General features: G+C 45.3%; 3 protein-coding genes across 5 annotated transcripts; all 3 read right to left on the bottom strand.

Annotated features, from left to right (window-relative positions):
- Positions 1-150: 150 nt before the first annotated feature.
- gyg1b (glycogenin 1b) lies at positions 151-8,217 on the bottom strand. 3 transcript variants are annotated; one of them, XM_079755171.1, is made up of 8 exons: positions 8,118-8,217; positions 7,105-7,240; positions 6,836-7,010; positions 6,330-6,492; positions 2,199-2,325; positions 1,105-1,324; positions 896-952; positions 151-577 (listed from the first exon to the last, which is right to left on the bottom strand). In XM_079755171.1, the coding sequence occupies exons 1-8, from the start codon at positions 8,122-8,124 to the stop codon at positions 422-424; spliced, it is 1,041 nt and encodes a 346-aa protein (XP_079611297.1). In that variant the 5' UTR covers positions 8,125-8,217; the 3' UTR covers positions 151-421. The 3 variants fall into 3 exon arrangements, with proteins under 3 accessions (XP_079611297.1, XP_079611298.1, XP_079611299.1); XM_079755172.1 differs by having other exon boundaries at positions 926-952; XM_079755173.1 differs by lacking the exon at positions 896-952.
- Positions 8,218-10,785: 2,568 nt separating this feature from the next.
- cpb1 (carboxypeptidase B1 (tissue)) lies at positions 10,786-16,500 on the bottom strand (the record flags this gene model as incomplete). The annotated part of the gene is made up of 11 exons (XM_079755232.1): positions 10,786-11,074; positions 11,310-11,394; positions 12,774-12,976; positions 13,252-13,342; positions 13,463-13,573; positions 13,952-14,056; positions 14,360-14,461; positions 14,788-14,881; positions 15,242-15,366; positions 15,731-15,806; positions 16,436-16,500. The coding sequence occupies 11 exons, from the start codon at positions 16,498-16,500 to the stop codon at positions 10,887-10,889; spliced, it is 1,245 nt and encodes a 414-aa protein (XP_079611358.1). The 3' UTR covers positions 10,786-10,886.
- A 1,486-nt stretch (positions 16,501-17,986) lies between these two features.
- Positions 17,987-19,072, bottom strand: agtr1b (angiotensin II receptor, type 1b; the record flags this gene model as incomplete). Its single annotated transcript, XM_079755184.1, has 1 exon — positions 17,987-19,072. One exon carries the CDS (start codon positions 19,070-19,072, stop codon positions 17,987-17,989), a length of 1,086 nt encoding a protein of 361 aa, XP_079611310.1.
- Between the last annotated feature and the right edge of the window lie 6,670 nt (positions 19,073-25,742).

The raw sequence follows: 25,742 nt of genomic DNA, 5'->3' as shown, positions 1-25,742 counted from the left end.
ATTTACCATCACTTCATCTTGCATAATGTTGCCACGATTCCACAGACCGACTGTTCAGAGAATTCAGGCCAAGCTCTGGTTGAGTTGTTCAGTTGTCTGTCTGTCTATCTGTCTTCCCCCACCCCCCCCCCCCCCCCCGTACAACACATGACAGGCATGTTGTTCAAACTTTAGTGCCGCTAGATTCCTCCAATTTAGCTACATTGCAGTTGATTTTTTAGATCATTGTACCGTCAAACAAAGTGGACCAATAGCAAAAGGTGATGACACAATTTCCTAAGACCCTAGAAACACTGATGTGTAATGGGTGGGTGGGAGGTGGTGAACGTGCATAAGGGGGTCGTTTGGTTTTCAGAGGACCTACGGGATCGGAGCGTCGGGACATAGCGAGAGATCTTGTGGAGCCACCGTTGCCGCCCCTTTATTTGAGAAAAGCGTCCAGTTTTTTCTCGATGTTCTCAAACGAGTCCTCCCCCATGTAGTCGGCCTGGCCCCGCTCCCAGCGCTCCTTACGCTCCTCTGACGACAGGCCGGAGGCCTCGGACGCAGCAGCAGAGGCCTCCTGGCTTTCCTCCTCCTGGACGATGGAGGACGCAAAAAGGTGTGACCAATTAAATAACAGCCAATGAAGAGAGTGGAAAACAAGCTTCAGGGTTTCAAATTAGATGAATTAAGTGCAGCAGTGGCCTTTTTTGTTTGAAAAGCATTGATATTTCCAACCGGCATAAAGCAAACTACCAGAGACATGCCTCTTGTAGAGTAGAGAGAGCAGTAGTAGTGGTTAACAAGGCCCAGCTTGTAGTATTATTATTATTATTATTATTATTATTATTATTATTATTATTATTATTATTATTATTATTATTATTATTATTATTATTATTATTATTACTACCACCACCAAGACAGTCCAACCACCCCATACCTGTCCCTCCTCACAGGCGTCACTGTACTGGGAGCAGACGAATGAGGACATTTTAAAAAAGAACCCTGGAGATCTAAATCCAGTTAAGCGGAACTCATTTTCAGAAAATTGTGGAAAAACATGAAATTAATATCAAAATAAAAAGGTATACTATTTAAACTCTCAATGTGTTTATTCACCTCCACACATCCGGAGGGGAAAGGTTGGTCTCCGTAGTGCTGCTGCAGCAGCGGCAGCACCTCCCTGGAGTACAGGGTCCACCAGGCCAGCAGGAAGGAGGAGTGAGAGGCCACCGCGTCCTGGGAGCCCCCCCTGATCTTCTGGGCTTTGGGGTCAAACGTGAGGCTCCATGGCTTCATCTGCCCCAGGAAATGGACCACCTTGGCGTTGCCTCCGTACCTGAAGTGGGGGAACAAATGCAGCGCTGTTAAAAACCTGAGCTGTGTCTTTTTCCTTTAAAATGAGATTGTGGCCGCAGACAGTAAGCATTGCTTCTTTGAAAAAGAGAGCTCCCCGTTGAGGAAATTAAAAAACAATATAGGATCCACCTCAAATCAGCAAGTGTTTATGGCGGATATGTATTCTTGCAGAATGTTGATTTGATATATATGTTTGTGGCCAATAAATCTAAACAGAGCAGCTCGTCGGTAAAGACGTATTGCATGAAGGCCACGTCATTTGCCAATTCAGCACACGCTGGTGTGTTCCCCCGTCGCTGGTGCCATGTAGCCTCTCCAGTTCCTCCATAAGGTTGTCAGAGCTGGAGTCAGAAGTGATTCAGCTTTGATCCCTCTGGCCAACGGTCGTGTTATCGATATGCTCTCTGTCTAGGGTTATGAGTATGGAGAGAGAGAGAGCCAGAGAGAGAGAAGAGCCAGAAAGGGCGCACAATGAGCAGCCAGTTACTCTTGTGTGACCGTTCTTTAAAAAACCTGCTCTATTTTGGTCTCCGGCATCAGCTGTTGGAACCCGAGGGGCGACCAGCCGGCTGAAGGGTTGGGGAGGCATGAGTGGGGGCCTCGTCTCCTGGGCCCCCCCGGCCAAGCTCTTCCTTCCTGGTAACCTAATGTCATGTGGGGGCATGAACCTGCCTTCATGTGACCCCATATCCCCTTACCTCATGGCTTTGAGACTCATACCGAGGAACTCGCTGACAGAAACACACTTGACCTTGTTTCAAGTGCTTTTCTACGTCTAAAACACTTGCCTCCGTAGGAACGGTTCTATATGGAGTCAGATGGTGGTCGGGCCGGTGGGGGGTTTGCATACGTACTGTTTGAATGCAGGAAGGTATGTGTAGAGGGCGATGCTGCTGAGGTTGTAGATGAAGGGGAGGTGCTTGGAGATGTCTGTCGTGGCCCAGCTGCTGAAGAATCCGTTCAGAACCCCCTGGTCTCCCCCTGCAGAGGAACAGCAACAAACGGGTCAACCCCTCCCCTCAAGAGGCATGTTACAAGGCAGTCACACTTTGTATGAATGAACAAAGTTGTTAAAAAGAAACCTAAAAATAATTATTGAGTAAACATCCTTGTGCACGCATGCCTACAGCTAGATGGCCAACATTGGGGTTTGAACCCAGAACCCTTCAACTGGGAGTAAAACACCCTAACCAAATCGACTATTCTGCACTAACCAACAGATTGAAGACCCCAAAAATGGATTAAAGGACACTGGAAATGAGGCTGCAGTGACCACTGGAGGAATGGAGAGGAGAAAAGTACGGGTAAGCACTCTAGTGGCGTCCAGCCCGCTTTGCCAGCAAAGTATTAATGCATGATCTAAACCGTGAAGCCCTGGGTAGTGTCTATGCAGCATTGGTCTTCTTGCCACATCAACGGATCACATAACAAACGTGTGTGGAAGGGACCTCCTTGGATACAGTCCTACTGTATTTGGATAAGGATTGAGAAATCCAATGGATGACATTACAACCAGCCAATGCGCCTGTCCAAAGGCATCCCCACTCAAAGATTGGTATTGACAGACTTGGCAATTGGTTCGATAGCTTTGCTAAAAGATGGCGACAGCCAACTCATGTGTAAACGTTGCAACTGCCAGAACCACAAAGCCATTATTCCTCCTCGTCACGCATGATTATGTCACGCAATAGGTCTGAAAAGGCATTTCCTTGACAGAATTACAAGCAATTGGGCATCAAATTAAAACGATGTTGAAAAAATATAATGTTTAAGTTGTATAGGAAAAAGGATAGAACTTTAGGCCAGTGAGAATGGTACACAATTTCCAATATCTTAATCATTAAATGATTCAAGATTCAAGATTCAATTATTTAATTGTCACATGCGTAATTTGTGGAACAAAAAGCAGTGAAATGGGGATTGCGACTGCAACTCCAAAAAGAGAAGGGGGGCTAGGGATTAAATAAAATAAAATAAAATAAAAAGTTTATGAAGAGGGGTAATTTTGCATTCATTGTCCGTATGACTTGGGGGGAAAAAACTTCTTCTCAGTCTTTCTGTTCTTGCCTTTTGAGAACGAAGCCTCTTTCCAGAGGGCAACCATTGAAACATTTTACGGCCAGGGTGATGACAGTCCTTTAAAATTGTATTTGTCCTCGACAGGCAGCGCCTAGTGTAGATATCCTGAAGTCCAGGGAGTGCAGTGTTGGTGATTTTCTCTGCACACCTGATAACTCTATGCAAGGCTTTCTTATCCTGAGAGTTGCTATTTCCGTACCAGGTTGTGATATTTCTAGAAATAACAGACTCCATTGTTGCTGAGTAGAATGTTTTCTGCAGCTCTCTGGATATCCTGAATTTGTTCAGCTTCTGAGATGGTACAGACGCTGTCTTGCTTTTTTCACCAGGTTGGAGATGTGTGATGTTCATGAAAGGTCCTCAGAGATATTTAAAGTGGCTCATTGTCTCCAACAGGGCACCATGGATGTTCAGTGGTGTGTGATGTAGCCTCTGCTTGTCCCTTCGGAAGTCAACCACCAATTCATTTGTTTAAGCAATGTTTAGTTCAAGGCTGTTGTCATTGCACCATGATGTCAGCATCTTAATTTCATTTAGGTAGGCTGTAACATCTTTGTTGGAGATGAGTCCAATCACTACTGTAGGCAGGTATTAATAGCATGTTGGGTCTTTCACAGCTCATCTACAGCCCCAGTCATTATTTACCAACTCGCATGCCATTTGTTCCCTCACTCAGTTGTCTTTCACAACTTTACAGGCTTTGAATGAAATCATCTGTAATCAATGAATAAGCAATCAACACATCATTGTCTTAGTATCTTCCATAGAAGCAGGTCAACCTTATCTAATCAGACCAGTGACACTGGCCAACAGGTCAATCTACAGTGCAAACATGTGCATAACAAACCCTGGCCCCAAGACTACATTTAGGTTGAATGTGTTAAACTCGTGGTTAAAACGTGGCTGGTCACACATACAAGTAAGTAGTCTCTACAGTCCCTGAAACCAGACGCTCGTTCAGGTCAGAAATAACACTCATTGCCGCTGTGGTTTAACCAAACCAACACACTACGCCCTACGCTTCGCCAAACTACACATGGGAACAAGCATCCTCATTTTTTAAAAAGGAGGATGAGTATAACCCATCAGGAATGCCCCCCCCCCCCACCAACCCTCCCTGGGCCCGTTTTTCTTGGCAACAGACAACCCCGGACACTGAAAACCACAGAGATACATGCTACGTGGCACAGCAGTCACTTTCCATCAGTCCACGTGATATTGAAATCAATGGAGCATAATTTTGGACAACCCGAAGTGCAACGGGCCGAGGTTAGCAAATACGCATGTTGAAAACATTGTTATGTCATGTATGTGACACACGCACACAGCCTACAGAGCTAAAGCTAGTGTAAAGGTCAAAAGGGAGGGCTGTAACGAACCAGTGTGCATAAGGGGGCCATCCTCAGCTATATATAAACATCTTTATTCATTAAAATGCCACTGGGCCATCAGAGTGTCAGTTCGGGGGGTTCTAAAAGGTGAGGCTAGGCTTGTTTCTAGACCACAAACAAGAGTAAACTGCTTGTTGTTGTCTATTGTGCTACGAGACAGACTGAACGCTTGCCAGCAGCGAGTGGATGAGAACTGGGTGTTCGCTTCACAATGTGTGAGCCATCGTTAAGTGGACTAATTGGTGCTTCAGGAAAAACCACCCACAAAAAACACTAAACCCGTCATCGTAAATGTCATGGATAAGAAAAGGGTTCAGTCTCAGTTTTGATGCCACAGGAGTTTTTCGAGCCCCACAAAAGTCTTATTATATTGTTTTTTGTGGATGACAAAAGCTGAAGAATAAAGAGACACCTTCTCAGGAGATGTCCGTCCTAACAAACTCCAATCTTCAGCATGTGATTGTACTGTCAGACGCAACTGTTTGGCGTTGATAAAAATAAGCAGAAACATGCTTAGTAAAAATAGGAACATAGTTAATTCATCACTGTCCAATATACACTTCTCATCAACGTATCATCACAGCTCAAATGTTTTCTGGCTCTTCATACCGTCACACTGACACCAACAAGTGTATCAAAGCAAAAGTTAATCTGAAACCAAGTGATGAAATGGTGTACTTGACTATGCCCAAGTCTTTCGAAAGGTCAAAAAAATACCTTTCCATGAATAAACTTTTTGTCTTCCAAGGTTTACGACAGACTCCCTCAAAAAACTGCAGTGATGCAATCGAGTTACACAAGGGCGGCTTGTTCTGCCACTGGCATAAGGGTCTGCTGCATTTAACTTACTATATTTAATAGCTACATACTGAGGAAAAACATGATCTGACGCCAAGATGCAGACCACAATCCCTGTGCGTCGCAAGAGTCACTGAATGCCAACCAGTGATCTGTGAAAAACAGGGGAGCTTCTTCAAATTGTAGTTTCGGCCCCCATTCAAGAGAGTTAATAACCCCTGAGAATAACCTGGCGTGTCTGGTCAGCCTGAGACAGGAAGCGCCTTGTACCTAGGCGATCATGGCTTGGCTTAAACTACACAACAAGCATGGGTTATATCGGTCAAGATTTGACCACCGATTTGCAACAGCTCTTTAAAATCAAGGCTTAAACCTGGAAGCATCTAGGCAGGCCAAACAGAGAAAACTGTCCATTGTATACAAATATACAATGGATTTGAAAGCGAGGTGTCGATAAGGACATCAGACCTCCCATTTTTATTCCAAAATTTTCCCTGTTTTAAGCTAGATGTCCCGAAAACCCGACAAATATCTCTAAACCACAAAAACGTCATTTTCAAACAAAAATAAAGTTTCATATTAATAAAGATAATATATCCAGATAACCAAGAGTCTGATGACCTGCACTATGAAAACGAAATGACAAATGATAAGTATTCTCAGCAGATTTCAAAGAAAGAAAAAACACATGGATCAACAAATGGTTGAGAGTGGTACCGTCAAAGCTGCCGTGCTCAGTGCTGTACTGCATCAGCTTCTCATAGGTCGCCATGGAGGGCTGGAAAACGAACACGCCCGTGTTGAAGCAGTCTGGCCAGCCGGGGTCCGGGGCTGCGGACAGCTCCTCCCGCTCAAACAGGTCGTCTATGTTGGAGACCACCTGGGTGGACAGAGGGACGCACTCGTTACCGTGGCTAATTGGTATACCACAATTACAGAATGCATGCTGTAATCCAAAGCATACAGTGAACACAGAAAGGTTATAATGGATCAGGTGGAGGGTCAGGCATCGAGCTCAAGAACAGGCAGACTGCAGACATTGTGGGATCGAACCCAGTACCTTTCGGCTGGTAGTGGATTATACTGGCCACTACAATACCCTATTAAGGGCTCCTATATACACACACACACACACACACACACACACAAATAGAGAATAACATACAAACATTTCCAAAACAAGTCGATATCGGTCAAATATTCCAAGATGTCCGGTGACCCACCAGCGTGTCTGCGTCCATGAAGACACATTTGGAGTAGTGTGTGAGGGTCCAGCAGTGGAGTTTGGTGAAGGTGACCCCCAGGTCGGGCCTCTTCATCATGGCCAGGTGGGCCTTGTCCTTGCTGTCCAGAACGTCCACCACCCGCACCTCGTCAAACAGCTTCTTCAGCACAGACCTGGGGGGAGGGGAGGACAACCAGAGCCCTTAGCCTGCGGTCGCCCCCCATGGCTGATCTGGGTCCTGAGGGGTGGTGGTCCATGGTGACTTACTGGCATGGGTTGGAGACCTGTGGGCCGGTCAGCACCACCAGCTTGCGGGTGGTGTGGTGGTTGCGCAGAGACCGGGCCAGGACCATGGCTCCCTTGGCGTAGTTGTCATTGGTCGCCAACGTGACGAAAGCCTGGTCTGAAACGGAATTTTAAAAAAATGTATAAACATGTATGTTTGTGTGTGCGTGTGTATGTGACTATTTGGTCCAAACAGTTGTCAAGCTAAAGTTTGACTAGTGATTCACTGGTATATCCAAATGCTTCAACCAGAACCACCCTCAACAACTTCAAAGTTCTCACGCCAAATTGTTTTACAGCGGCCTAATTAACCCATTTATCAACAATTCAAATACCAGCAGGAGGTATTTCAGCCGCTAGCCAAGCCTTGTATCAGAACAACAACTGTCTCGTCGTAGAAAAATTGTTGTTCTTACAAACTATGTACTTAAAAACCCAATAATCACAATAGACAACACCGCAAACCAAATGACATACAATACAGTGAACTATATATCCTCTCATGTGTAGGCTATGTGAAATAAATCTGTGCTCTGGATGACGGTGGAAACAATCAACCATTCATTCATGTTTATTTGTGGTTAAAGTAGCAATGCAAAAGCAACGCTGGTGCCCATTTGAGCAGCCAAGAGGCTACTCAAACTTTTGTCAGAATTCAAGAAACATTACAAAAGCACGCCTCAGTAGTCAGTCCTCTTCCAAGTAAAATCCATCATTCAACAGTGCATCAGTATTTGCTGTTGAGAAGACAACACAACCCAGATATTCTGGTTGTCAGATTGAAGCGTTAACACACACCCCACACTGCGATACAACGATAAATGGGTAACTCTTTTTATAAGAAATGTTCTAACTTTCGACAGTTGAGACCACCTGCAGTCACCCATGCTCAGTTACTTTTCCACAATTATCCTAAGACTTCAGTAGTATGCAAAATGCATGCCATCCATTAGGTTCCAATTAAACGATAACACATTTCCATTCGTGTCACATACCTGCCATGACTAAAGAGTAGAAGTCGAAGCAACGGTGCAGCCGGGACGTCAGAACAGGACACCTTCACGTGAGAGAAGGACCTCGCGTGCTCCGAGTAGGATTTATACCGTGGCTCACCGGAGAGTCACGTGACGTCCCCACTACACACACACACACACACCCCTCTCCCCGCGTGTAAAGGGACCTTCTCGACGAACCAGTACACGGTGTTCTGGAAACCGACCTGTCCGGGGTCTGTGGTGAGGGTCTAGGTAAGTTCAGGGAGTTCAAAACACATTCATGCTACATTTAAATGTCAACGCAAAGGCCGTCCGCAGGTTTAAACTGGAGTAGAACCGAAATGGAGGGTATGGGTCTGAGGAAAACATCCAATTATTGGAAAACATTTGTTTCACCTGAATGCCGTTCGACCCCCCCCGGACTAAATGTTTTATTATACGTTAATTATGGCAAACCGTGTCCGTTTTTTTGTAGGCTATATGCGAATATGATTATGAGTCATAATCATATTCGCATATTGTCATAATTTATGACAAGGAAAATGGAGCAATTCCATGACACATGTGGGAGCATAATGACCGCGCACAGGCCGCGTGCAGACTGTTATCCAGTTTCAATTACACCTTGTCGCCATCTAGTGGCACAGAGAGTGTTCTATGTCCGCCGTACCATAACAGTACTTTGAATAACACACCAGGGTGATTTTGTGTTGAACGTTGTTTGGTTGATCGTTTAAAAATGCAAGGCAATACTACCAATACCGAGTAGCAGTGGCGGTGGGTCAACAGAGGGCGCTAGGGCGCCGCCCCTCCGTGAAATATTCACTTGAATATATCTGCCAACTATAAATACACTATTATCAATACGAAATAAATCAACAAAAATACATAGCGTTTATCCTCGTTTAATTGTGTGATATTCTTGTCACTGCCAGCAACCATTTAAATGCGTCTGAACGTCAATGATTTGGGCTAGGCTAGTTATTGGTCATTCGAAATAAAGCCCTCCTCCAAGTAAGGGGCGCCGGCCACGTTGAAGTCAATGTAAGCTCGCTAACTTTTTGCTGTCTATCAAGCAGAGACAGCTTTTCATTGGCGCAAGAAAATTCGCCCTCGGGTCGCACCAGTGTGCGCCCCAGGCCAATGGTATCGCTTTTCTTTTTTGTTATCACCGCATGATTGGACAATTCAGTGAATCAATCAAATAGGCTGCCTCCCTCAGCAGTATTCGCGCAACACAACTACATATAGAGAAGAGATAGATCGCTAACTAGCAGAGAGTTGGAAGCACTTTCCACCCCTTTCAGTGGAGGAATTGGACTCCCCAAGCAATGTTATACTTAAAAGGAGCAAGTAAGTTACATATTAATTTAGTCTTTCGGCCTGTAGCATATAAACAAAATGAAGCAATTGTCCCATATTTCTAACTGCATTTGAAGTAGACATTGAGACTCACAAAAAATGGACGCTATAGGACAGTGATCATGATTTGTCTCAATATCAGAATAACAACAATGGGTCAAATAACAATGGCTGGTGGAATGGCCATGAAGTAGGTCTGTATCTGCAGTGTAAGCTTGTTGAGGCCCTGCAAGTCAGGATGTAGGCTATGAATCTGAATGAATAGTAGGTAAATAGGTAGTGGCCATCCCCAAAATGCTCCAGAATACAGGAAATCAAATCTATTAAATTAAAAAAAATGTATGGGGGGGGGGGGGGGGGGGAAGGGAGGAAGGGAGGGGAACCCCAGACCCCCAGACCCACTGTCTATTACTGTGCCCCACCAACATTTTTCACCCGCCGCCACTGCCGAGTAGAATCAACGTCGTTAGGACAAATCAAATTGCAAATAACTACAGAAACGCCATTGCTATCATCACTACCTTCGAGTTAATCTCAATCGTAGTTAACTACCTCAACCGCATTTTTAAATCTGTTTGTACTCGGTTCAGTTACATTCAGTACAAATCTTTGGCCCTTTTGTCTTCCCTTGTCATGGACGTGCTCGGCGGAATGCACACACTGCCAACTTAAGCAATCAGTGATACAGTATTGCTGTCACGTACTGTGAAGCTGGCCAGGATGCTTATGATGGACACACGCCCACTTTTTGGGCACTGCCAGTGCACAAGAGCGACCATGCAGTCACCAAGGGCTCTACAGGAAACCAGTGGCTCTTTCTCCTTCGTACCCTAGAATTGATTTTGTTTGATTTTGATGAATGAAGTAGGCTGAACAGAAGTATAAGGTTTTTTATTCATGCCTTCAAGGGAGATTCTAAATATTATATTTATATATATTTTTTTATCTTATATATTTATCTATCTTGAAATTGATTAATAATAATCACTATTTAGCTTGTAATGCTTAACATAGGGCAATTATGGTATACTTTATTTCTACCTTTTCTGTTTTTTAAATAGAATCAAATCAAAAGCTGTGTCCACAAGATGGTGCATTTCTATAATACCGAAGATGTACACACACATGCAAAACACATGCCAAACTATTCAGCAGGTGGGGATGGCTCATTGATTTTATTGTTTGCACTCATCCTGACATCCTGTGGAGCACAGTGAGGAAACATGGGGGGTGGTGCCCTGTAACCATGGACACAGGGCTGGAGGAGGCGGGGCTTGTGGGGGGGGGGGGGAGGTTGCTGTGAGAGTGAAGGGATGGAGGGTGGGCTCTCTGGAAAAGAGATAGAAGAGCTGGGTTGGCAGGGAGAGAGGAGAAAGAGGGGCTGGGTGGGGGGGCGGGGGTCCTCTCCTAGTACAGGTTCTTCTGCACATGGGCGGCGATGTACTTGATGGCCAGCATGGTCTCCATGCAAGTGGGCTGGATCTGGGACGCGGGCAGCAGGAACCCGTGGCGGCCGGTGTCGCGCAGCTCGAAGGTGAAGGAGTACTTCATCCCGATGTCGTACGCGTAGTCATCTGAGCCGCCGGCCGCAGGGTCTGGGAGTAGAGCAGGGCTATTGTATTATTTTACTCTTACTAAATGATGAATACTGCTTAATACTAAGGGAGCATTGTGGTATAGTAGATCACTGTCAAAGGTAGATTGAGCCTCTCTTTTTACAATTAGCCATGTCTATTATACAGCCAGGCATTGAAGGAGCTCTCTATTCTCTCTCTTTGTGCTTCTGAGGAGTGTAGAGAGGGATGGCTCTTCTTGTGGTTGTATACTTACAGATGGTGGCTGCTCCAGGGCCGCTGGTGTAGCGAGTACCGTACAGACTGCGTAGGGCGGCCGAGGCGCCCTCAGCCACCTTCAGCTGCACATGGAGAAGGTCAGTAAACAAAGGGTTAACACTGGACACATATGACATCCAGTCACTTACTAAACGTGAGACTGGGAACAATTAAAACAGACAATAAAACTGTATAAAATGTACAGAAATTGCGTTATGTCTACGACCAGACATTTTTCGTCCTTTGTTCCTTGTTTTGGTATTTTTCTTTTTAATGTTTTTTCCATTTCTAAAATGAACTCTAAAAAGGAGGTGTGTTATGTGAAAACGTCACAGATTGTTCCATGTTCTAGTTGTTCTGTATTTTGGTTGTGGAGCTTAAACAAAAGGGCTACTGGGACTGGGAGGGCTGTATTTTGGTACATACTCATGCTTCACACAATGGTTAGTATTGGGCCCCTCTATGAAGATAACATTTAATATCAGATTTGGCTTGAAACCGTATTACCAAAACCAATAAATAACCAAGCATAAATATATGATGCCAGGTGATGTAGCCTGGGACAATGTACACACATTGTACTAATCTTTCTCATTTTGAGCCTGAAGTGCGCCAAGCATATGAAAATATTTTCCATCTGCCGATGTTAAAACCAATAGCAGAGAGAAAGCAGAAGCCTTGTGTTTACAGGAAATGAACTGGCATAGACAACAGGCTCAAACAGGAAATAGCAGAGCTGGATAGAGAGGGTAGGTTATGAAACACTGAGAGAGAGAGAGAGAGAGAGAGAGAGAGAGAGAGAGAGAGAGAGAGAGAGAGAGAGAGAGAGAGAGAGAGAGAGAGAGAGAGAGAGAGAGAGAGAGAGAGAGAGAGAGAGAGAGAGAGAGAGAGAGAGAGAGAGAGAGAGAGAGAGTTGGAGCAGAGGTGTGAGTGTTAAGCACCATCGTCCTACACCCCGTGGAGTGGTAAGAGAGCCCCCTATATGCTTCCTATGAGGAAGGGGTGGATGGGGGGATATCACATGATCAAGAGTCAGGAAGTCAATGATTTTCAGTGGCATAAATCCCAGAGATCGGTGTGATAATGGGACCTATGGGGGGCCCCACGCAGGAGGAAGGTCTCACAGGCACATTTAATGATTTACTGGAGTTGCATCCTGTAAATACATTTATATATCTATACATGCAACTCGTGGGTTGTTTATATAAGTGTTGTTCAGCAATATATTTTGGACAAGGGTATGTTCATATGAAGAGCAATATGTCCATATATATATATATATTCCAGTCCAAGAGAGAGGATTTACACTGCATAATGGCGTTGTTACAGAAAGTGAAAAATATCAAACATCGTTGTAGCAGGTGCTTTGCTTGACGACGTTTACCAATGTGGTTCCTAGGCTGCCTTATTGTATGTGCGTGCATGTGACTTTGGTCGGTTTGAAAAGGAGTCGGGGACTGACCAGCTCACTGTGGTCTGCGGCCAGGTCGTAGGTGTAGGAGTAAGGGAAGAGCACTAGTTGGGAGTAGGAGTGGATGGTCAGGTAGGCCTTGATGTCCGCCTTGTTCCTGCGGAGGAAGTCGGCCACGTTCTTGACCTCCACCTCAGACTCGACCTTGGAGCCACAGAAGGTTTCACTGCAGGGGTTGCGGGAGGCTCCGGTTGCTATGGGAAGGAACCCAGCGAGCGGAGATGTCATGTGGGAGAAGAGAAATACTGAAAACAATCTGAAATAATCCAAAAAACAATTGTGAAGGTTTCCTTTACCGTTTGGAAACTAGAACGGTTATCGACACACGTGTTTTAAATCGAACCAACAACTGGATAAAACAATGAGACTGCTTTTTCCCTCGGCCTAAATAACCAAACACACCAACGTCCACGTAAGCTTGGAGGCTGACGTCTAGACATAGACAACCCTGCACAGACGGCTGACTTACTGCACCAGCCCGCGTTCCAGTTCCTGTTGGGGTCGGTCCCAAGGCAGCTGGTTCCCGAGGTCCTGGAACGGGTCTTCCTCCACATCCTGTTCTACAAGGTCCCAAAAGGCTGCACTTTACTCTCACGTAACTCTTTGTTCGTGAAGTCAACAGAACAGAGGGAGTGGACGTCCATTGGACGAAGATGTATTTCGAGCCTTGTTGAACTCACACTCTTGTGGGTGTAGTCGTAGCCGTCGATGTTAAAGACGGGCAGGACGTACACGTCCATCTGGTCCAGCAGGCTGGTCATCTGGGAGTCACTTCCGTAGGTGGACAGGGCCTGGGAAAGATAAAGATCGTTTTAGGGAGGAGGGAAGACAAAGTTCTCAGCCGAAATGTTTTCCGTGAGCGGCTCAGCCCCAACAATGGCCAGACCTCCACTACCGAAAGTCCTGAAGCGGGGTCAAGATCTACACCCAATGCTGGTGGATGTCCGTGAAACACCCTCTGCATATGTACCTCATTGCGGCTGCAACTTTTTGCTTTTTATGTTTAATTGGTGTTTGTAGTTTGCAAATGAGTGTCCATTTGACCGTTGATTTAAGGACTTTAGAGTTGTTGTCATTTGTTTAATGTATGCAGTCAACTTCCTGGATGTGTTATCGTATGGGCGGATTGAGGCCATGAGGTCTGAGTGGTGCTGTCGTTTTAGTCCTACCTCTTTCACAAACCACTGGCAGAAAGCAGGAGAGATCCACTCTCTGGCGTGGATGCCACAGTCCATGAAGATGGCAGGCTTGGTGACACTGGACTTCTTGCCGAGCTGTTCCAAGAGAGATGAGATTTAGGTTAATCTGTTTGCTAGTGGGAGTTACGTGAGTTCAAACAGTCGCAAATACACTTTTGACTGGTGGTTATTTTCCATGATGCTTTAGAAATTTACAAAGTCAAAGTCAGGTGATCTATTAAGGGTGGTTGAGGAAGTAAACGCCAAGGGGAGGATTTGGGCGAAAGCAATGCCTCATGGGTATTGCCTGATGGGAAAATCCTCTATAGTTATAGTACCCCCCCACCCCCTACAGCAGTGGCTACAGTAAATATCCCTCAGGTGTCCATAGGAACACACCTTGAGCAGCGTCATGGGGCGTCCCTCGTAGGTGCTGCCAATCGACTGCTTGCTGATCAGCGCAGAGTTGGAGGTGGAGATGGCGGCAATCCAAGACTGGACCTAAAATGGAGACCGCAGCATCAAAAGATTTAATCAGATTATCATATCAGAAGGACAAGGAGAATCCAAAACGGTACTGTGAGATCCATGTATCACAATTATCATATTATCTATTAGATAAGATAAGGTAACAAGTACTTTTTTAATCCAAGATGGGAAATGAAGGTGTCATTAAAGCGATAAAAACTTAAATTAATAATAATAAACATAAATTCTTTAGAATATGCAGCAAGACTACAAAATAAATATATAACACAATACAAGGAGTAAAAATGTCATGTCAATGCAGAATGTAAAAGCAGTGGTGTGATGGGTCCATGTCTTACCTTGTCCCAGCTGTTGTAATTGGTGTAGCTGTGGGTCCTGGGAGCGGGGCCGTTCTGGGCATCGATGCTGACCTGGAGGTCCTCAATCAGCACCCTGAGGGCCACACAGCACCACAGTGAGTCCCTAATGTCCACAGTCTACCTGTACTGTAGGCATCCCCGAGCAAGAGGTCTTCCCCCAATCTGCTGCTTCATGACATGTATCTGAATGAATTGCAGCCTGTTTTTTTGGATAGAAATGTCAGCAAAATAACGAAATAATGTAATTAAATGACTTAAATGAAGTCTATTCTAGATTACAACCTGATGCAAATCCAGCACAGCGTTTAAACCGAAAAAAAAATACTTTCATCAGCTCTCTTCGGGAATGCATCGGAAAGAAATGAGGATGAGGATTCCTTTGTGATGTTTGGAAAGGAGAGGGGATAACATGTCACACAACACCCTGCCTTACTCGGTCTCCATGTCGCTCTGCTGCAGCATCGTGCTGACCAGGTCCAGGTAGGCGGCCGGCACATGGATGTCCACATCAATGTCGATGGTCACCAACTCAGCGCTGTCGGGGCTCCAGAAGTCGACCTGCAGGGGGCGCCATAGGCCAACACTTGAACGCAAAACCGAGACTCTCCGAAAGCAAAATGTAAAAAGAGGCAGGTAAGACCTTCTAGTGTACAATTCAGGTATGGGTTTATTTGTAGCTATAGGGAGCTGTCCAATCCTTGAAAAAAGGACCGGATACGTAGCCTATTATGTCTACAATGAGCTACGAAAAAGTGGAGGGAGAATTGGACTGTTTTCGGTGAAAGTTGTGAACAAATTGTGCGGATGACCTGAGAAAATGGATCCAATTTAGCCTACATCACCTTTAGCGAGCCAATTTATCCCCTGTGCAGAGTGAGAATCTCACGCTAAGGTAAAGCATGGTGTGAAGAGATGGCTCTACCTCGATGCTGGCAGCCAGCTCCCTAATGAGCGCCACATGTTCGTCCATCACAGGCTTCAGGCGCAGCACCTTCTCCCTGGTAGAAAGAAAAGAAAAAGGATGCTAAATATAAACACCACTGAGAGGAACCAGTAAGATATGTACTATTGAGGAGCCTTTATTTCACGCACATATTTAAGATATTAATATAATTGGGTATTGAAGCAAGCCGCCAATTCCTGGATTTATTTGAAGAATTATTTATGCCCTAAACGTGACTCATGAAACCCTTTTGCATTTGTGTTATTTTGCTGCTATGCCATGTTATAATGCCATTAACACTATTGGCATTATCATGGGCTATATGATAAATCATCTTTGTTGTAACTCGACTGGTGTAGATCTCAAAACCTTTTATGCAAAAAATAGTACAAATTTAGCTACCTTACTTTTTATGTATCTAGCTATACCTTACTCTAACCCTATTTGTATATTTAATTTACCCTAACCATATATGCATTTATACATATACCTTAGCCTAACCCTATAATTAAATGTACCTAGACTTTACCCTAAATTGATGTATAGCTAGACCTTATCTATTAGGAGAAAGAAATATATAAAATATCTATGATAATTAAGTTAGTTGCTAGAGAGAGGAATATTATCACAGCACACCACATATTCTTCCTAATTTCCATTCTATAATCTCATCAGAAATGTTACCCCTCAAAGCGTGTGACCTCAGCCAGGGCCAATGCCACCAATCCAAACAGCAGGAAGACCTTCATCGTTGCACAGTGGAGCTGGGGCAGAATCCTGACCGCTCTTATAGTCCCCGTCGCTGCGTCCGTCCCCCAATCCTAGTCAGCGACGTCGTTCTCCCCAGGGAACGTCCTGCACACCTGCACGTGTTCTTCAGAGGAATTGGTGGCACCAATGAGATCAGGCCCGCCGCTCCCTATACGCAGGGTACGCAGAGTGCGTAGGGCACCAAGTCCCTGGGGGGGGCACCAAAAATTATGGTTTGTAAAAAAAATAAAAATAATTATTACATTATTGAATTAAAAAAATATATAAATTAGTTATGAAGAGGCCCACCGTTGTTTTTTCTTAATTGCATAACCTATCACTCAATTTCGGCAATTATATGTTTTTACCTAATATATAAAAAGAGGCTCCCCTTCCCCCCCCCCCCCCCCCCCCGCGTAGGGCACCGAAACGGCCAGCAGCGGCCCTGGATGAGATGCTCGATTAATGATTAACCAATATTTTTCTTGTGTGAACCAAGGTCACCTATTTTGGAATGCCCACTCGAGAGACTCAACAGACTTTATTGTTGATGTAGCAAGCGCCTCACCACCAAGCCTTGTACATTTATTTACCTTTTTATTTATGTTTTCATATATTCACAAACTGTACAATCACACAAAAGAGTACAAAAAAATAATATCAACGCTATAGCATCAACATTGAACATGTTTAAATACAACAAAGATGCAATCACCACAGATATGGACAACAAAACACCCTACCTGGAGTGCTTGGGCGATACATTCTATTTCTCCAGAACTTCCTTAACGCCGCAAGTCAAATTTCAGTATGCAACGTACACCTACACCTCAACACTGCCACCGGGAGCACAGAATATTGAACATAAACATAAATCACATAAACATATCCCCTCGTCATAGCAACATATATCATTTTCATCCGATTGTATTGGGCTTCCAATTTGTTGGAGCACAAAGCAACAGTGAGCCTGTGTTCTTTCATGTCCATACTTGCATGCATTTGACCATTAAAGACACAAAGAACACAGCATTGGGAATAACGTCAATGCATCATCACTCTGGCTAGATTGCCATGGTGAAACCTTGCAGTATACAGTATATGAACCATGCTATATATATTTCTAGTGCTCATTTTCAACTACTGGACAATTAAGTTAATTTCTCACTGGTATGATGGCACTTTAGCTGTTTATATGAGTAGGACAGGACCAATATACTAGCCAGGGTAAGTCCGGCTGACATATTTATTACGTAAGACTTTTTATAAATAAGGATTGTGACCGCACCCTAGTGCTGTGTACGGTTAATTAGGTATCCTGGAATAACGTCATATAGAATATACAGGAACACAACATGCAACATCTGTGGCCTTGTCTTCTCCTGGAGTTTCAGTGCTTTAGTAATACAGTTGGGGTGTTTCCTTACAAGCATCGCATTCCGCCAGTGCAGGGCGGCTCAGTCCGTCCTCGCTCCTGTCCCTCCCTCACTTGCTGTCGGCAGACGAGGTCTTGCCCTTGGCGGTCAGGCTCAGAGCCTCGCTGGCGCGGTAGGACAGCGCGCTCATCTTGGAGCTGATGCTGGGATGGGGGAGGGGGATACCGCGCTGTGCGCAGCACAGCAACCGCAGCAGGTTCTTGCGGAAGTTGGCCCCCACGAAGCCGTACACGATGGGGTTGACGCAGCTGTTGAAGTAGGCGATGCAGATGGTGAAGGGCATGGCCGTGTCGATGATCTCCACGATGGAGCAGTCCTTCAGCACCATCATCTGGTGCAGCACCTGCAGGAAGTGGACCACCTGGTGCGGCACCCAGCACAGGAAGAAGGCCAGGACGGCGGCCGCCAGCATGCGCAGCACCTCGTCGTCGCGGGAACGCACGCTCTTCTGGATGTGCCAGGACCTCATCAGCGCCCGTCCGATCAGGCAGTAGCAGGTGCTGATGATGAGGAAGGGCACTAAGAAGCCCAGCAGGCTCTTCATCAGGCTGATGGCCAGCAGCAGGTTGTTTGGCCTCGGGTCGTCCTTTGCGTGCAGGATGCCGCACACCGTGGTCCCGTTGGCGATGACGTACACCTCCCGCGTCAGCGCGGTCGGCACGCTGAGCACAAAGGCGAAGATCCACACCAGCACGCAGCTGATGCGCGCGTAGCCCACCGTGCGGTAGCGCCGCGAGCACACCGGGTGCACGATGGCCAGGTAGCGGTCGATGCTCAGGGCGGTGAGGAAGAAGATGCTGGTGTAGAGGTTGAAGATGACCAGCCCGGCGCAGGCCTTGCACAGGAAGCTGCCGAAGGGCCAGTAGTAGCCGGTGGCCGTGAAGGTGGCCCACATGGGCAGGGTGATGAGGAAGGTGAGGTCGGAGATGGCCAGGTTGAGCACGAAGACGTTGGCCACCGTCTTGAGCTTCATGTAGCGGTAGATGACCGCCACCACCATGCTGTTGCCCACCACGCCGATGACGAAGTTGAAGCCGTACACCACGGGCACCAGGGTGAAGATGAACCTGTGGCTCCCGGACATGCCACAGGTCAGCTGTATCCCCTCGGAGGCCGTTGCCGTCATGTTCGCCATTTCCACCGCTTGCCGTTGGGCTCTGGGGCCGCTCAAAACCAGGGGGGGGCACGTCACGGGGGGTTGTCTGTCTGTGACTGATACGGGCCTCGGGCAAAAGGCCTCGGCAAGTCCTAGGAAAGAAAAACACAACAAAAAAGAAAAATGTCAGCGACAGTCAAGGGGGAGAGCCATGGTTACTGCCGTTACAGCCCATAAACGCTAATTCACATGCGGCCCCTTGAAAGTGCTCCCCCCTATGCCAGCTCATTATGGACCAGCACATTAAAACCTATTGTGACGCTTATCTTTATTCATATAACATAAGAAGCCCTCGGAAGAACAGATGCTGTACGTTATTCAATATTCCACTTAAGCTCCTTTTAAATATTATATAGACAGTCAGCATTGTTACTTCTTCCCCTTTGAAACGGCCCTTCGCTAATGAATGGGGACAGTAAAAATGTACAGCGTTGGCATCAAATAGCCGTCCATCTGGGCGAACCGTCGGCACCCGGAAGGAGAACATTTAGGCTGCGCGTTACGACCTGCGCTAATGAACACTGCGCGGCAAAGTATGTGCTCAAATAGCAACGCCATTAAACTCGGAAGCACCGAAGAGCAGGGGGGCGAGGGGGTAAAAAAAACAGGCTCCGGCTCCAGTCGCTGTAAAAGACATGTCACGTTCCGAGCCCTCGGTGTGCTAAGATACGCAGCATGTGAACTTCTAATCAGCGCACACCTAAACAAACAGGCCAGCGGGGCGGCGGTGGCGGCGGCTCTGTCGAAACCTCTCTCGGTGAGAAAAGCCCAACCTGCACGCTGTGGAAAATTAGCCCCGGGGATCGTTGACTCCTTTCTCTCTGTGTGCTCCATTTGTGGAGAAGGCAGAACGCACAACTAGGAGATAAAAATGAATTCTGCCCCTTTCTTCAGCGCCGTAGCATTTTAGAACATGGCTTAATGTGAGGCAATTAGTTGCGCCATTTGTTTTGTATTTTTCTTTTGAATATTGCCACAAGCCTAATATAGGATCCCACTCTATTTTTGTTATTATATATTCTGTTATATTATACCATAGCTGTTATTTACAATATTACAGTAGTACTTTTACATTCTACTATATTGTAAAGCTACTAATGAACACCAAGTTAAAGGACAAAGTATGATATTAAAGTCTGAAAATTAACATCATTCAAACATTTTAATTAGTAGGTTAGTGTGATTCTATGATTTTCAGCTCCCAGCCTGGGTTCTAAATTTGAGTTACTAAGTGGTAAATAACTTGAAATTTATATACGGATGAGTATTACCTATAAATACATGTAGGTAATGTACAACAAAGTATATGGTTCATAAACATTTTAATTAAAATTATTGTACAATGTACAAATAATATATATCTAGCCTACAATACCACCAACAACCATAACTGTTAATGAGATATGTATCATTACTATTTATTATTATTATTCGGACCTCCATTTTGCCACAAGATGGCATTCTAGTATAGAGCTGTTTGTCCCACAGCCATTCCGGTTCAACCTGCTGACCTGTAACATGTAAATGACCTTCTCACAGAGATCCTGATGTGGACCTGAAAAAAACACTTCTACAAGTAATCAAATAGCATTTGTTGGCTTGGTTCATGGCAAGTCACACCAGATAAATGTACAGTAATGTTACTGACGGTTATATAAATTGTGTGTGTGTGTGTGTGTGTGTGTGTGTGTGTGTAATTCGTATATGTTACACTATATTTAGCGCTGCCATATTCTGAATGTCATCTGGTTGATATTAAGAAAATATGCATGAATGTAATAGTTCATTTAAATATTAGGAATTTTTAATAAAAGGAAGTTCAAATATACTTCAGGAGACCTACTTCAACTCTGAGTCAATATTCTACCTTATTCCGTTGGACCTCTGAGCATTCCTGCTGGCGCTAGAGCAATAACCATATCAGTTGCAGATGTGTGGAGAGTTTAGTTTGGGGGACTGTGTGGATGCCAAGTCGGACAGAATAATAGCATATATCTGGGTCTGCTCGTCAAAATCCTCATACCGATTCTTTGTAAAAAGCAGACCGCAGAATAAATAAAATCTTACTTGAGAGCCGTTACGTTTTAGAGTATTGCTTAATGTGTTGCAATTAGTTGTGCCATTTATTTTGTATTTTTCTTTTGAACATTGCCACAAGCCTAACATGGATAACACTCAGGGAGGTTTGTTCTTCTGATGAAAATGAGATTCACTCATTTTTCGTTTCACTAACGGCTATAGTCAACTGCAGCCATTTAATGTGAGTTCTAAAAGCAGACAACAACCAATCACAATTGAATTTAAGAATTCCATTGACCTTATAAGGACATTCTGTGATTAACATGCACTGGACCCCCTCTGTATCGACAGGACTAGCCTCCTGACCGGCAGAACTTTTCCATGAGGCAGATGCACAAGGTGAGCGGTGTGTGTTTGTTTTTGTTAGTGCGTGCGCATTAGAGGGGTGGGACGCCACTCGGGACATAGAGACACACAGCCAATGCTCTCTATATCAAAGTATCAGAGTAGCCATCCTAATGTAAATGAGCGTAATAAAAGGTTGGTCCTGAGCGGACGAAGGCTGATTTAGTGCAGCGTGTGGCCCTTGAGTCGGCCGAGGGACAGTGCACCGCATAACAGAGGGGCCGCCATAAAGCCTGGGTGACGGCAGACAGGAAGGCATATATCCACTTTACTTTCATTCCCCGTAGTCGGTAAACATGAAATGTCCCCAAAGTGAGACAACACCGGACACATCATGACGCCAGTGACAATGACGCATTAACAAAAAATAGGATTTTCGGAAATATACAGCGACCTGGGGCTGACCTTAAGACGACCCCGACGTGAACTGGGACTTGGTCCACTATGGACCACATTCCGTTCCCATTGCCGATTTCAGGGACATATTTCCAAAAACTAAAAACAGAACTTTTTGGAGATCATGGGAGACTCATGGCAGACTTAAGCTGTTTGGGCAAAAGTCCTGAATTTGAGTGAATCAGGGTTAGAATGTGAGGGGATTTCAAAGCCTGGTTCCCATCAACAGAGCTATCTGAGGGCCACTCTTTTGTTTTATACACTGACATGAGCACCACCATCTGGCTGGCAAAAGAGGCAATGGCCTCAAAAAAAGAAAAGTCAATCTGCTGGAGTTAATGATTTATATTGAGAACCATGATACCATCACTTTCATCTTACTGGCAGGCACACCACCACCACCACCCTTATGCACACTATCAAACAATGATCCCCTATCGTTTAGCGCTGACTCTCTCTCTCGCTCTCTCTCTCTCTCGCTCTCTCTCTCATTGTGGGTGTGTGTCTCTCCCTCTTTTTTCACACTATTCCTTCCTTTCCTCATCACGCGTGATATCGCTTGGAAAATGTAACCCAATGTACTAATGTACATGACTAAATCACCGCTGTTAACTCTGCTGCAGTCTCAAAGCACTTAACACCTTTAATTAAATATGAATAATTCCCATTTTCCACACTAACCCCACGGTCAATATTTTGACTGGTATCAGCTGAATGAATATAAATATATATTTGGCTAGATGCAAAGATTAGTTGCATGCATGCCTGGTGTTCAAATCTACGGTGATTTGAATTTCAATTGAATTCCCGGCTCCCTTTCCTCCTTGTCTTATCTTACGGCAGTCTCTCTGAAGAGTTGCTCAACCTGTAGGCCTTTGGAAGACAATAGGATCAGCCAAGCACTAGCTCTCCTGCGGAATAACAGCTGCATAATTGGCTATGTAACGCCAAACACATGTGTAGCCGTGTTACGCAACATCACAAAACGGTAACGTATAGACTTCCATATACAAGTGGTGTATATTTATATAGGTATATAAAACATACATGTGTTACAAAGTTTAGCTTAGAGTTACCCTGTGTTCACTGGAAGGAGAATAAGTGACAAAGACAAGTGCTTGTATATGGAAAGAGAGAGAGATACTGGGAGACAGTGGGAGAGAAACATAGAAAGACGGCGAGAAAGCGATGGAGCCGTTGAGAGAGAGAGAGACTGAGACGGGGAGGTATACACTGAGGGACAGAGGGACAGTGAAGGAGACAGAGAGGGGGAGAGAGATTCCCAGCGGACGGACTGCAGGGCACAGGTTAATGGATGTATTGGCTTGAGAAACCACGTCTGCCTACTGCTGTTTACGTGACGTTTGACCCGTCCATGCAGTCCATGCCATCACTTCCTGCACTGTTTATGTAAAGTGAAACCCCCAGTACTTCCCGTCACCGTGCTATGTCCCTGGCACCTTGTCGCTGGCACCCACTCGCTGTGCCGTGTCCACAGGGACATTTGCGAATGAACCAATGTCACAACGCACTCCAAAAGCCAAATGAAAGTGTTTGATGATATAATGTTTGACATTTTTTGAGTAAATTTTAACACTTAACAACACAAGAACCTTTAGAGTTCAAGTCGCTATACAGGATTTCTTCTCACTTCTTCGCCCCCATTGTCTTCAGTGTCATGCAGCCCAACAATTGTATATTCCGGACCATTTGTAATTCCAACCCACACTTTCTCGCTTATCGCTTTCTTCATAAGCTTCCTCTTCCCTCCCTAATCCCTTGCTATTCTATATACAATTTTCCCATTCTCTCTCTCTCCCCCATCTATGGAATCACTTCTTCCACACAGAGAGGGACAATGTTTTTCAGGAAGTTGTCCCAGCCTTCCCTCCGCTTCGAGGGGGGGGGCGCTCTGGGTGAGGGGGGATGAGAGAATAGCTCCGGCTGGTTCCCCACTGTTTGGTCGTCTACTGTTAACTGTCCCTCTCTCTTCCCCTCTCTGTGTACACTCACAACGTGTCACAAAGAATGCTGCTTGAAAAAAGTTTGGTTGATATAAATGTGAGAGGAATAAAAGCGTCAACCATTGATAAGAGTCAAATTCATAGAATGAATACATAAGTCAATGAACAGAAAGATTCAGAGATATGCTGAAATATAATGTGACACTGACACTAAAAGAAAAACAAGCTTTTATGCAACCTACTGGACTGCTAGATGGCTTTGGTTACCACGGCAAAACCTTTTAAACATGTTTCAATTCAGTCCACCTCCGACATCGCTTCATTGACCCTATCCCAGTGAAAGTAAACGCAACCTTCAACAAATTTAAAAAACAAAGCAAAATAAAAGGCTGTGGATGAACTGGTAAAATAAGTTCCTACCTGCAGTGGCTGAAACCGGAGGGCTGTTGATGTTGGCAATAGAGGGAGATAGGCAGAGAGATAGAGATGGAGACTGGCTCGCTGAGCCAGGGACTGACTCTGAGTCAACTTAACTTGAGGAGCCAGACAAGCAGGAACACTGGTTGACACACAAGCCATGCACTTGCTCACTCACTCACTCACGCACATACACACACACACACACACACCCTCTCTTGTGCTCTCTTTCTCCCTCTAGTTTTCTCTCTCTTTTACAGACTTGCAAAGAAACACACACACACACACACACACACACACACACACACACACACACACACACACAAACACTCTCTTTTGCTCTTTCTCTCACCCTCTTTTTTTTACACAATCAGAGACACAATATTGGAGCATGTTAGATTTTTGGCTTGTTTTCAGGTGTCAGCTCAATGATTAGTTGGAACATATGCAGACACACAAAGTCTCTCTCACAGATAGGCACACACACTTTATTATTGTGCTTAATCACAAACATAAAAACACAGATGCTATTGCACAATTTTCCCCCTTCTCCGTTTGTCTTTTTCACACCCCATCCCCATGTTCTCTCTCTCTCTCTCTCTCTCTCTCTCTCTCTCTCTCTCTCTCTCTCTCTCTCTCTCTCTCTCTCTCTCTCTCTCTCTCTCTCTCTCTCTCTCTCGCCCTCTCTCTCTCACAAACAGAAAAACACACACAAATCTCACAACAGCACAGTCTGTCCAGTGGTTCTGTTCGACCTGTCTTCAACATTCACAACATTGATAGCCACCTGACCCAGGGTGCGAATGGTGTGTGTCTGTTTGTGTACGTTGGGGGGCAGGACAGGCGAGGGGCCGGGTGGGGGATAAGGGTCTTGGAGTTGGGTTATCGATGGACACCGAGCTTCCTAAGCATAGCTGAGTTTTTTTCCATTGTCACCCAGCTGTCACTCCCGTCTTGATGCTGTGAAAGTGTGCGTGTGTGTCTGCTTGCGCATTCCCCTCACATATACACATTCATGTACTATGTATACGTGTGCGACAGAACAATCGCTTGGCACCTAACATGCATGACAATACTGTCGGGAGCGTCCATCCACCACAATCTCCTAGTTCTGTCTACATTAAGCCGTCTTTAAACAGCGCTGCATCACTCATCGGTTGGGAACAGGTGGGGAATGTGAAATCCCTGAAGAGTAAAAAATTCATTTGATTTATGGACTAGATTGGAGCTAAATACGATGTGTCTATCACTGGAGGCTTAAGAACCAAACTGTCGTGGAACAGCCTCTATAATTAGCATCGGCAAACAATCATCGGTCACCACTGGAGTCTGAGGAGCTCTTTGTCTCTCAATGGCCCCCTTTGTCTCCCCACTAGGTGACAGGTGCCGATACGGTGACCTACTTACCTCCAACCCTCGCCTAGATGTCCTGCGCCAACAGAGATGGA

The sequence above is a fragment of the Pollachius pollachius genome, assembly GCF_949987615.1.
Source record: "Pollachius pollachius genome assembly, chromosome: 17".
Lineage (NCBI taxonomy): Eukaryota > Metazoa > Chordata > Actinopteri > Gadiformes > Gadidae > Pollachius > Pollachius pollachius.
This window is presented reverse-complemented; position numbering and strand designations above follow the sequence as displayed.